General features: G+C 41.6%; 1 protein-coding gene across 1 annotated transcript in view; it reads left to right on the plus strand.

The window, feature by feature from the left end:
• Positions 1–13,542, plus strand: part of fras1 (Fraser extracellular matrix complex subunit 1) — a 198,159-nt gene that overhangs the window by 121,702 nt on the left and 62,915 nt on the right. The window contains exons 21-27 of the mRNA XM_070904152.1: positions 1,133–1,279; positions 2,144–2,290; positions 3,981–4,121; positions 4,623–4,763; positions 5,134–5,274; positions 7,888–8,188; positions 12,420–12,504. Coding sequence (XP_070760253.1) covers positions 1,133–1,279; positions 2,144–2,290; positions 3,981–4,121; positions 4,623–4,763; positions 5,134–5,274; positions 7,888–8,188; positions 12,420–12,504 — 1,103 coding nt within the window. The remainder of the gene's footprint in view (positions 1–1,132; positions 1,280–2,143; positions 2,291–3,980; positions 4,122–4,622; positions 4,764–5,133; positions 5,275–7,887; positions 8,189–12,419; positions 12,505–13,542) is intronic.

Consider the following 13,542-nt stretch of genomic DNA (forward strand, 5'->3'; position numbering starts at 1 on the left):
CTAACCCTCCTCTTCATCACCCTCGTGACCATTATCATCTTCAACCTCTTAGCCAACCTGCTTATCATCACAATCATCATTATCTTCATCATCAGAATTCTCATTATCGCTGTTATCATCTCGGAGATCATCGTCATTATTATCCGCATCTTAATCCCTCTCATCATCATCATCATCATCCTCTTCCCCCTCATCATCCTCACCTGTGGTAGCCACCGCCTCCACACAAAGCTGCTGTAAATTAAATGTGTGAACAGGAAGCTTCAGGCTGTGAGAAACCTCATTTAGCACACACACACACACACACACACACACATAAATATATAAAGAAAACAAAGCAAGAGAGATAGAAGTAGCACTTGTAGATACATGTAAACATGCACTTACATTCATACAATTAAAAATGTATTTTTATGCATCATTTAGTCCCAAATTAAATGTTGACGTGTTGTTTATCTCTCATCCTCCGGATCAGAGTGAAATATGAAGCGTTGCTGTCGATGATCATAATGTTTATGTCCTCACACCTGGCCAATAGATAAAGCTCATTCTGACTCTGATCGTGCAAGGCTGGATACAAGCAGTGTGTGGCGGCGGGGTAATCTGAGAATGATTAGACCCTTGATAGTGATTAGTGAGACCAGTGAGACTCATGAATATGTATTTTTAAACTCAAGAATGTGGCTTTAATCAGAATTCTGCATATTTTTCTTTTTATCAAGGACTTGATATTTCAGCAGCTTCTAGTCATCCGACTTTTCTGAGAGAGTTTCACGGTGGACATATAACTACAATATATATACAGTATATATACAGTATATATACGGTATTATGCCGTATATATACTGTATATATACTGTATATATACTGTATCTCTAGAATGGTGTTTTCCTTATATTGTACTCGTTGGTTCATTAGTAAGTTAGTTCCCAATGAAGCTGTTTTTCAGCTGTCCTCTCTGTAGCTCGTCTTCTAAGCAGCAAGTTCAAGTTCAATTATTTTATCTCACACTTTGTTGTGTTGCTTTAACAAACTGCTGTTTCCGTGACCTCGTTTCTCCACACGGAACCTTTTAAGTTTCTTCTTATCTTAATGAAATAAAATGATTTTTTTGTTTTGTTTTGTTTACCAGGATGCCATCCGTCATGTGACGCCTGCAGTGGGGCGGGGCCTCTCTCCTGTACTTCCTGCCCCGCCAACAGCGTCCTGTTGCCCTCAGGGCTCTGCGCTCCCAGATGTCCCCTCGGTTACTATGACAACGGCCAGAGGGTCTGTCAGGGTAAGTGGGGCACCACCAGTGCATCTCACCTCAAAGATGGAAACATTTAACGTATCTGAAGAACCAGAAATGTTACTACATGCAATCTAATAACACCTCTAAGATTACATCTGAGATCACGTGGTGTTGCAGCGGGTGGACAAAATAATAAAAACACTGGACAGTGGTTCTGTTGTAAATACCAGCTCATTTTGTTTTTGAGACTCTCTGAGGTCATTTTTATCGTGTACAGTATGTGTTCCTCCTGTTAACTTCACTATTGCAGTTTACTTATGTCCTTTTCTGCATTATATATAAGGTTGCAGTGTTCCTGACTGACGTACCTGCAATTGAAGCAGCGGCTCTCTGTGTTGTTGGTTCTGTGTGATTGTGACTGTCAGACATTTATTCAAGCTGACTCATGCTGCTACCTGGTATTCAAATTAATTCCATTCAACTTCGGAAGCGGCTTTAGTAAATAAAAGGCTCTCAGACAGTGGATAGCTCTGCCAAGGCTGCTAAATCCTCTAAATCTTAATCACAAATACGCAGTGACAGACAATCATGGCATACATGTGTGTTTTTTTTTTGTCATTCAAGTAAGAGCAGTTAGTTGATGGGAAAATTGTGTAAATGTTCATAAATCACTTTATTTTTGATTTGTCCATCGCCTGACTTTCTACCAAATGCACCAAAACCCAACAAATGTTGTTGTAATGAGGCAAAAGTCTCAGAAATCATGACGACAGACGTTCACTCGGTTATTTAGCTCCAACAAAGCCACACTCAGCCAGTATTTGGTGTTATTACGTCCTCTCACTGATCCCTTCCCCTCTGACCGTTCATCTAACCACACCTCCATGTGGACCTTTTGCTTTTCTGCAGCTTGTGACAGCCAGTGCCTGACGTGCGACATGGCCGAGGTTTGTACGTCCTGCCGCGACCCGGCCAAGGTGCTGCTGTTCGGGGAATGCCAATACGACAGCTGCGCCCATCAGTACTACATCAACACCACGACCCGGACCTGCAGAGGTACGCCGCTATGACAACCCAACACACTCTGCAGTGGTACAGGGAGGGTGAGGGGAATCACTGGATTAATAGTGAGGATATGTAGTGCGCCCTTTATGATATTCATAAATTACTCTCCATCCATGTTGCATGTAGTGCAGTGTGCTACATTGAGTTTATAAGGTCCATTGATCAAGTAATAAACTGTGGGACCAGATATGCAAATCCTAAACATTGTGTGTGCGTTTTAAACCAGTGTTACACCTTCCAGTGTGCAGAGAAGTTGATGAATGAGCCTCAGAGGGTCCATGTCCAGACTGAATAACTTGTCCTTTTTTCATTCTGCATGCAATAGCTCTGTTCATATATTTAATTACCCACTAAATAGCCCAGACCACATCCTGTCAGACCGAATCTGACTTCGTTTTAGTGGCTATTCACAAATAAGATGTGTGAAAATGTGTATTTTGCCTCTATTCTCCTTTATCTCAAAGAATAATGACTAAATGGGATTTAGGTTCAGAATGTGAACAGCCCAACTGTGTTGTCACGCTGGCTTAGCACAGATATCGACTTTAATTCACAGAGAGCCATTTCATGGAAAGCTTACTTCCCGCGAACGTCACCTTGTAGACTTCCCTTTATCAGCGATTTGGTTCAATGTAATGAGATTTTTCCAGGTATCAGCAGCCCAAAGGATCCGGCCCCTGAGGTAGAAACACCACTGCTCATGTCTGTCACGGGATTAGCAGCTAAGCTAACTGCTAGTGGCTACACACACAGTTTGTTAGGCAGCTAGCAGGGCGTCCCACCTCGACAGGTGGTTTTAGCCATGACGCTGTGTTTATCCCTCCAGCTAGCCGCCGCCGCTACCTGGATAATCCACTGAACCTCGGATGAACCCAGAGCTTCAGAAAGCAGCACTGCTTGCTGCTCTCTGAAAACTAGAAGGGCTTTGAGGAAACCCTGGGAGTTTCCCGTTCGCAGCAACAGGGGAACTTTCAGAGTTCCCTGAGAGAATCTCGGTTTATCTGGGATCTTTCTCTAGTGAGGAACCCCTAATTTACCTCTTGGCTCCCTTTGGATCCTCAGACAGACCCTGTGAAAGCCCCGTTTTCTACTGCTTTATAAAGCACACTTTAATCTAACATGTTAAACCCTTTTTATATAAATTACCAAATACATTTACTGTGGCAAATCCTGTGGGGCCAACTTTTTCATTTACTTCACCATGACTTCTAAAGATCAATAACAAACTTTGGACCTCGTCTTTTATCCAGCGTATAATTTGGTTTTCTTTAAAATGAGCCTTACAGTCCCCCAGAGCCGCTGGTGTGGCTGTAGACTTGTCAGTGTTATAATTATACATCTTGCATTAGAACTGTATATTCTGTGAAATATAATTGCCCCCTGGTTTAAAAACTTGTGAAATCTGTGTCCTAATTATATTTAATTTTTTATTTTCATTTCTTGTCAATATTAATGGAGCGCAGCACAAACACAACAGATGTGCAGGTGATAAGAGAATGAGTTTAAACTCAATCCCCTGCTGAAAAAGAGTTTGTTAATCTCTCTCTCCCCCTCCCTCTCCTCTGTTCTGCTCTCACCTTTTGCTCTCGCCGTCAAAATCCCCTCATTTCTAATCCCAATGTCCCTACATACGCACACACACCTCCTCCTCCTCCTCTGCTGCCCTCCATCCTGTTTCCAGAGTGCGACTGGAGCTGTAACGCCTGTAAAGGCCCTCTGCGGACAGACTGCCTGCTGTGCATGGAGGGATACGTGCTGCAGGATGGAGTGTGCACCCAGGGGTGCTCCCCCGGCTCCTACCAGGATGGAGACAAATGCCTCGGTCAGTCCATCAAAAAGCAGATAAGCTGACACACATCTCACAAAAGGAGGATACATACAGGTCCTTGAGAGACTCCGATGGTGTTTCCATGAGTCTTTAACGTATCGTTGTCACAGTCTTTTCACCGTTAAGGTCAAATTCTTCATGTGAGGAACCTTAAAGTCCTTCGTGAACTGCCACATAATAAGAGAACCATGGTAATGCAAGAGTGATATATTTAACACATGCAAAATATTCTCCTTAGAGCCAAATCTTCACCGTTAAAATCTAAACATAATCCACAGAAAACCAGGAATGAGGTAAACGTGCATCTTGAGTCCTGTTAGAAAGAAAATATTTCAAAAAGCACATTTCTGTGTCTGAGTCCTTCCCTTTGAAGCCACAGCGTCTTGTCACTTGGATGTCACTTTGGTTTTATCGTCGTGTTTAATGCTGTCAGTGTGTGTGTGTGTGTGTGTGTGTGTGTGTGTGTGTGTGTGTGTGTGTGTGTGTGTCCACCAGACTGTGACGATCACTGTGTGGAGTGTCGGGGTCCGGGACAGTGCCAGCAATGCCAGCCTCCATACGCCACCCTGCAGGGTCAGTGTGTGCTGCAATGTGGCAGAAACTACTTCCTGGACGCCTCCTCCCAAGTCTGCAAACGTAAGAGTTTGTTGAATATAATCCTATATAATAATAATAATAATAATCAATCTATTTTTTTTTTACTATTTAAAGAGTCTAAGACATGCTTTCAAAAGGGGTCAGTATATTTATAATAAACATAAAGTTAAAATTAAAGCATGGAGGCCTTAAAGTGTCTTTTGAGGTAATTAAGTTTACAGAAACATTGTGTCCAACACGTTAAGAATTTAATCATTTCTAGAAGTAGAAGTGTGAGTCTGAAAGAAAAACCCTTTGTGTGGTTTAGCAAAGTAACAGCAGAAAAGAATCCAAACAGCACAAAGAAAACTAATTAATGAAAAGGTGTACACAACATTTCACAATCCGGACTGATCTACATCCTGTTTAGCTTGCTCATCCGACTGTGCGCTGTGCGACGGGGTCGGACGCTGCAGAGCTTGTCGTGACCAAACCTACCTCATGGAAGGATACTGCACACCCGACTGTGGACATGGATACTACGCCGACCAGAAGACCAGGACCTGCCACGGTAATGAAACGATGACTGTCGGTTTTACGTTTAAAGTGAAAAGTGGTCATTGTCCCACAGCCACGAAATGACCACAGTCACCAATAGAGGGTCGATAGAGTATTGCACTTGAGGAGCTAACACATCTAATAGAGTCTCTGAACACCGTCAGTCGTCCAACCTCCAGGCACAGCCTTTCACATCACTCCAGTATTCAGCATTATGTTATTTATATGTAATACTCCTCATCAGATGTCTCCACTCAGCTTCAAGCTCTTTATCTTGTTGTGTTACCGGTCTGAGCCAGCGACAGCTCACATGCAGTAGGCATGTTTTTAGTAAAAGTTCTGTTAAAGCCAAACAAAACTTGTTTTAGACATTTGTTTTTCTGAAGTGCATGTTCTAATGGACACATTCTGCACTGTGCATGATGAAGCGTGTGAAGTTGCATGAAGCATGAAGTAAATGTTAGTACGCACCTTAGAGTCTGTCTTATCTGACTGAAGATCCAAACACTGCAACGGTGAGGGCATTTTTATTATATGCAAATGGTATCAAGAAAGCCACATAAATAATGCAAATGACCTCGAGACGTCACATAAAAACATGGCTGGTTGCTAGGCAGCAGGCTGGTTAACCAAGGCATACAGTGGTGAAGCTGCCTGATGCTGTGTGATTGAGCCAAGTCGTTAAATGTTTATGTCCACTTAAAGCTGCAGCCCATACAGTAAAATGTGGATGCTGTCCTCACCGTCTAATTCAACAAGTAAAGAATCGTTGCTAATTCACGATGTATGTTGAAAAGGTCACCACACAGCGCCAACAATGGAACCAACAAGTACAAATATTCATTCTGACTGGGATGACGGAGTTTTTATTATTTATTTATTAGAAGCACATTTAGCCTAATAGGTCTCTCAAGTGTGAAAGCCATTTACAACTTTTTAGAAGGGAGTGCTGGAATTAGGAAATACTGATGGAAAACTTAAAGGATCGGGAGGAACGCATGGAGGAGTCATTGATTACATTTCATGCTGTTAATGGCAACAACCTTTATTAGATTTTTCTAATGTTGTGTTAATTATCTGGCTACCAATAAAGGCTAATAAAGGTCCTAGCACTCCACAACAAGCTGGCAAACGCAGAGACTGGAATATTTTTTAACAACATTAGCCTACTTAGACGTTCAGCCGACACAGAGCAACATTAGCATTCATTTAGCGTTGTGTTTCTGGCCAGCTGATGAATGTGAGTTTCCTTTTTGTCTCTGCAAACTGAGACCTGCAGAGTTCGTGATAATTCTCTGTGTGTGCGTTACTACAAGTGACCCCTTTCACATTACACAAAGGTCTTTGATTCATTGTTAAAATGAAAAATATCATAAGTGCACATTAAAAACAGACATCAGACTCAGAGCTGAAGACAATGATAAAAGACTTACATGAAGGCCACGACAGTGACAGAGTGTTCCCTCTTTCAACAAGCGTCAGGTGCTGCTTCTTCTCAACAGTCAGGAGTTTGGAAGAACAACCTGCTAACATTTCTTAGCAGTAATATATTAATTGGTTCCTCTGAATAACACTGAAAAGAGCATTGTCTGCAGAGTCAGGTCATTAGAGGAGTCTTGTACTTTCATTTTTGGGCTTTTCTGTTCAAACAGTGGCTGTCAACCTGCAGGCAGGGCGGGCCGAGGCCTCCAGGAGCAGACTGTGGTTGAGAGATGATTTATGAAATTTGACAAAGCATAATTCTACCAGAGAAATATATTATCATGGGCCGCTTGTGATGAATGCTTTCTTCTCGTGAAGTAATGAACATTTTTCAGCCTCTAGGCTTCGACTAATCCAGGAGTTAATCAAGTGAAATAGCCCAGAAAGAAATTGGTTTGTTTTTTTTTTTTGTTTTTTTTTTTTCATTTTTGCCAACCAAGAAAAAAAGTTGAGGAACTAGTGCTTTAAATTATGGACTTATTCTCATTTGTGAGTTTAATTACTTGGCCGAAAGTTTGATATTTTAGAGTGCCTATTGGCATCATTAGAGGAGATATAATGAGATTACAAAAGAGCTGATCTTTAAAAAGTTCCCTAACAAAAGTCCGCTCCAATTAAAGCCAACTTCTGAAATGCCACGCCACGACCGAGGTGTCGTGCTCGTATTTCACCAGCCACACACACACACACACACGCACACACACACACACACACACACACACACACACACACACACACACCCACTCACAGTCTGTGTGTAGATTCATTTAAGGCTTTAAAATATGTTCATTAGAATGATTATAGGCTGCATGTTTTCTCAGTGTTACAGCTTTAAGTCAATGTGTCTTCTCTTAATACACTAACATGTTTTATTTTAACCACATCTGCGGTTTTCAGCGTTGTTCTTGTCAGTATTTCTTTTCCTTCTTAAGTTCCTACGTTATAATACTTCATGACCCCTTTTTGCTTTCATGACTGTTTGTACCCGACTTATCTCCCCACAGGAATCATTAAACTTGTTCTTTTTTGTGTGTGAGTCACCTCAACAGTCAGGTTTTCAAGTTCACTTTAGCTTTGAGAATAGCACCAGAGATCATTCATTTCAGTTTTTCTTTTCTCTTTCTGTGCTCCTTCCTCCTCTCAGTGAACACCCACGCCCCTGCCCTCCAGGTCAATGGTTCCCTGCTGGTTCCCCTTGGCGGTTTTGCTCCGCTGCCCCCCACCCTGCTGCAGGTGAAGGACCCTGACAGTCCACCCGAGCGGCTGATCTTCCGGCTCGGCCAGGGCCCGAGTAATGGACGGCTGGTCCTGTTCAGAGGGGAGGAGGGAGAAGAGAAGGGAGGCAGAGGGAAGTCAGGTCGAGAACTGACCAAGGAGGACACCTTCACCTGGGCGGAGCTGAGAACTGGCCGGGTCCGGTTCCGACACCGAAAAGACAAAGCCAGGTAAGTGGCTCTGATGCGGTAGATAATGTTTTAAGGAAGAAAGATCCATCGAGGTGGCTCACAAACTGTGAAACACAAGCTGTTGGTGAGTTGAGTTTCTGGGTCCATGATGGTAACTGGACATCCTGGTGACACATCCAGATATTTCCAGCAGTTACAGTGAAAGTTACCTCAATGGTAAATGTCACTTATTGGTGTCAGTTCCTCAGAATCAAAGAGTGTGGGCTTCCTTTCAGAGTTGTTGTTTGTACACCCACAGGAAATAAACTGGAAAATAATGATGTCTTTGATGTAGCATCAGAATCAGAATCTGTTTGGTTTATAGCCAACTAGGTTTTCACATACAAAGAATTTACTTTGGTATTTTGGTGCATAACAACAAACACAGCAAGAGAAAATACTTTTCCTCCGACGAAGCTTAATGTTGTTGGACATGTTGACGATCCTGTGGTCATCATGCTTTCTGTGCGTAATAGTGTGTGATTTTATTTGCACATTGTATTTTTCACAGTTTTATATCTGATTCGTCTTTTTAAAGTTGAAATCGGATTTAACCGTTTCACATGTAAACATGTGTGCTGTCGATCTGGGAACAAAATAGCCTGCTTGAGCTGCCTGTTGCTACATAGACGTGATCGTGGTAACGATCCACAAATCATTTGGGAATAAAGTCAGAAGCGCATGGGGCACAGCCGGCCCAGGCGTAGATAGAATAGAATAGAATAGAATAGAATTTAACCCAGACAGTCTGTACCACATCATGTTGAAGAAATGTAGAACAAAAGTAGAAAACGAGCGAAACATAAATGAAAGGGTTTGTGCCATTTCAGAGAGGTTTGTATTGGTGCCTTCACCAAATAAAGCTCCTCCACTGTGGCGCATGACAAGTCACCGAGATACCAAGTCACTCATACTCAGTGTGCTCTCGGGAAAATCCCAGTTTGCCAGTTCAACACCAGAACAGACGATAGAGAGTCGAGCAAATCCCATAAAAGAGAGAGAGATAACAAACAAACGGAAAGTTGTGGGCAAGCGAGAGAGGAAGGGTGCGTTCATGGACACAGGGAGGGGCGAGAAGCTGAAACGATTGACTTGTGAGAGCTGTCTCGTGTAACGCTGGTGGAACATGCTTCAGTAGACCTGCTTCACGTCTGACGTGTGAAGGAGGTATAACACATCGTTATCGCCCTGTAGGTGTGCAGTTTGACTGAGATCTGGTGACATTTTCATACCACTCAGTGAGCCCTCGTTTCCTGTGTGGAGGCAACTCTTTTTGTTATGTTTCTGCACACATTTATTCACACTTTAATTAGTCAGCTGTCTGTTTAACAGTGTAAAGCAATGCAAGCCTAGATCTTCCCGGGCTGTCCAATTTACACCCACCAATTTAACACTTTCAATGCATCTGGTGTTCGTATGAATTTCTTCCTTTTGTTGCCAATGTGTCAGTTTAAACACAAGTCATGTCTCTTTTAAAATATCACTTGTTTTAAAGTTGACATTAAACACCTCTCCTCCCTCCTCCGTCCTTGAGTATCCTGACATTTCAGTTTGAGCGTCTCTTGTTATCGTCCGAGCTGCCCGCCGTCTGTTTGATTTATGCAGCTCCCTGGTTAGAAAGTTCATTTCCATTAACCTACATGTGGATCGGAGCTGCATTACGTTTACACGTCTTAGTTAATGTAGTCAAATTTGCATATGAATTTGTTATGCATTTTTTGCTGTGTCTGACAGCGTGTGAATGTCAGTGTCAGGCATCAAAGAGCCTGCGAACATGTATAGAAGGAATACATGCAGCCTCTTCACTGTTTTCCTCTCTACAGCTGTTCTGCTGTGGCCTTTTTCCTGCCACAACTCTGTGGCATTTTGGGTTCAAGCCCAGTGTCTGTTCAGCCAATCGGAATCGACATATTTAACACATTAGTCAATCCTGACTCAGCTGGCCTAAAATGGCAGCATGCCAGTGAATTAGCAAAATATGGTCCGCCGCCCAGTTTTGAGCCATTAGATTAATGGCGACAGAAAAAGGCAAAGATTTAATAGGAATAAATCTGCATGTTATAGCCATCTTTTTCAAATTATTTGGAGTGGGGGATAAAGGCCACAAACAAACGCTCTCGGGTTTGATTCCCTTAAGACTCGCACAGTCCAGAGAAAAACATGCTGTTGAGCAAATAAAATCCTATACTCAGCTCTGTGGTGGGCTGTCAATGAGGAACTACATTCATTTTTCCAAAGAAGGTATTTTCATTCTTTACTGTCTCAACAGAACATGTCAGGTGTCAAGACAGAGACACAAACTGAATTTTACATCTCAAGCGTCTTACGAAAGCCACTTTTTTCTCAAGGCTGCATTAAAAAGAATCCATCTCTCATCTAATGAATCCAACAAATACACCCGTCACATTTATAACCCGCGCATAAAATGAGATTTAGTAGTACTATGGCAGTTTCTTCCCTAGAAATACAGTATACTCCTTATGTTACTTTAATAAGCGGCACAATACATCTTTAATGGGCCACAATTATTCTAACCCTAACAAATGTTGTAAAGCTGTGACAAATCCTCACTTTTACTGCCAGAAATTGTAATTCAGAAAGAGTTTTATCGTTGTTGAAAGGCGCTGTAAGACTGTGTTATGTGGAAGATGAACTTCAGAGAGGAACAGTTGCAGTAAACAGGCGAAGTGTTCAGACAGCAAACGGTCATAAAACATTCCAGCTGTACAGGAGACTGTGGCTACAGCAGAGAGTAGATATACAGACGGGTGACAAATGAAAAGAAACAACAACATTAAGTGTGTTAACAAGGTTGAGCTGAAGATATGACCTCTTTTGGTGTTTTGATGATGATGGTGATGATGATGGTGGTGTCGAACAAGCTGCTCCAAAATCTCCCACAGGTCTTCACATCCATTATAGCTTTATATCAGAATCAGAATCAGAATCAGAAATACTTAATTCATTCCCGGGGGGGGGGATTGTACAATACCGGTGCTCCCATTCAAGAGTAGAAAGTAGCATAAATTTAGAGCTAAAGTATGTACAAAATATGAAAATAAGAAATAGAAAATAAAAAATAAAGATAAAAATATACACATTTACAATATTTAAGTGAAAATAAAAGTAAAAAAATATATACAATAACAATGTTTATGCATGTCTATATATATATATATATATATGTATTGCACTGATATCTCATCCGTATGTATATAAACCAGTGTGCATGCTCACTCAACATGCCTCTGTTAATCAGATACAACAAACATTTTAACATTAAAGCATGGTAGTATTTTGGAATTTGCATCATAGCTGTAAGAACAGCTAAAAATACTGGACTTTTAGCTGATTTCTTTACAGCACAGAAGAGTAAGAACTGCTGGGTGCTGTTTTCACAACCCATCCACCAAACTGCATGTCGATACCGGACAACTTTAAAAAGCCCTGGATTATTTTCAGTGGTGGTTATTTATTATTTATTATTCCTACATCTATCCATCTATCTGCACATGGCTCTATACAGTATATTGTGGTATTTATAAGGTCAGATAATTGACCCTTTAATAAAGGTTGAGGAAAAGATCATCATCATAGTTTGATGTTTACAAAAAGTCAACATTTATTGGAGCTCTGAGAGGCATGTGTTGAAGTTGAATGTCTTCCTCCACGCTACACAAACACGACTGTACTCTCTGCATTTGTGTGAAATGTTGATATTGAATGAACAGAAAGCAACAAGATTTATGGGAGATGTAATGATAACTTTGAGGATTAGCTTTAGCTTTGTCTCATTTGACTACAGAAATGATTCCAGTTTATTAAGATAAACAAAAATACTACTGTAGTACTATTATAAAACACTTGATATGGTTCAGCTTGTAGCCATAATTCCCTTTCAGTCATCACTAAACCAACAACCTGCTCAGTCATTTGGTCCTCAGCCGCTATTTCCCAGACCCGGCCCCAGGGAGTTGTGGGTAATTAGCCTTGTCTTTGATGACGCTGAGACGGCACGGTGAGAGGATTGGTGATGATGAGTGTGTGTGAGCAGGTGGCCTAGTGTGTCTATGTGCATGTGTGTGAGGTTACTGTCCTCCACTTCCCTAGATGTCACTGAGGTGATTAGGTCTTAATGACTCCGCACTAGGTTAGCCTCACAGGACTCATTTTCCCACAAGTTTCTAGGTCATGTTCATTCAAACTTGCCCCTTATTCTTTCTTTCTGTAGGACCGGTGAGTTCACCCTGCAGGTGGCTGACCCCCAGCTGCTTTCTCAACCAGAAACGATTCCAGTTCAAGCCGTATCAATGCAGGTAATGTATAATAGCAGACACTTTCTTCAGCTCTCCTTTATTTAATCCCGTACTTTTAATGACATTGACATACACTTTTCAAAAAAAAGGAAATCATTGCATCATAAGTGTATTTTCCCAGCAGAAACGCCGCTATGAATATAGATATCTAATAAAGATGTCTGTTTCCGCGGTGCAGGTCAATTCAGTAACATTACAGGTAATAGAGAAGAATAGTGTGCCACGGCACATTTGTTTCCAAATTTAGTTTACTGTGAAACAGCAAACTGTCTTGGTGTGTGAGGTTAAAATGCCAAGTCGATACTCGTGTCCTTGTGGAGAAAGTTTGGAGAGACGTAAACAGCAGCCTCTCTGCAGTTTGAGATGATCTGCTGCTGCACACATGAACAGTCAAGACAAGACGCGTAGAAGAAGGACACCAATCATTTACTCCATTTTACTAGGATGTCTAAATGACTATCTGCCTGTGGCCCTTTTGACTGTCATACGAGCTCCAACATCTTTCTTGGCTTATAGAGAAGTCTTGTTGTCATATTGTGACTTCAAGTCATTTTTAGTTTTTGACAGTCGTGAAAGGACTGTGGGAAAATAGCCACATCATCTTCTTGTAAAATAAGTTAGTAGAGCACAAAACAACCGGAGGACAAGACGGCATCTGTAGCTAGATACGTGTCAGAGGCTAAACAATCAGTTCTCTTCAATACAGGATAACAAAACATCTATTTATTCTTTATAACAACACGGAAACACAGTCAGCTCAGAACCTCCTATATGGCCACCATGTTACCCAGTAGCCATGTATATACATATATATTATTCAGCCAGTCAACAACATGAAGTACGGAGACATATTTTAATAAAAACATTAAAAAACATAGAAATGTGAGATACGCAGCCGAAGTTAATCTGATAAATCCGATGGCACGTTCCCCACGGAGTGATGCCTGGGCTGTGATTGGCCGATGTCAGTCTGGCAGCGGGCCGTGATTGGTGTCTAGCTGACCTCTGAGTTTGGCACAAATATGAAAAATAATGAGG

Source organism: Enoplosus armatus, chromosome 4 (assembly GCF_043641665.1).
Source record: "Enoplosus armatus isolate fEnoArm2 chromosome 4, fEnoArm2.hap1, whole genome shotgun sequence".
Lineage (NCBI taxonomy): Eukaryota > Metazoa > Chordata > Actinopteri > Centrarchiformes > Enoplosidae > Enoplosus > Enoplosus armatus.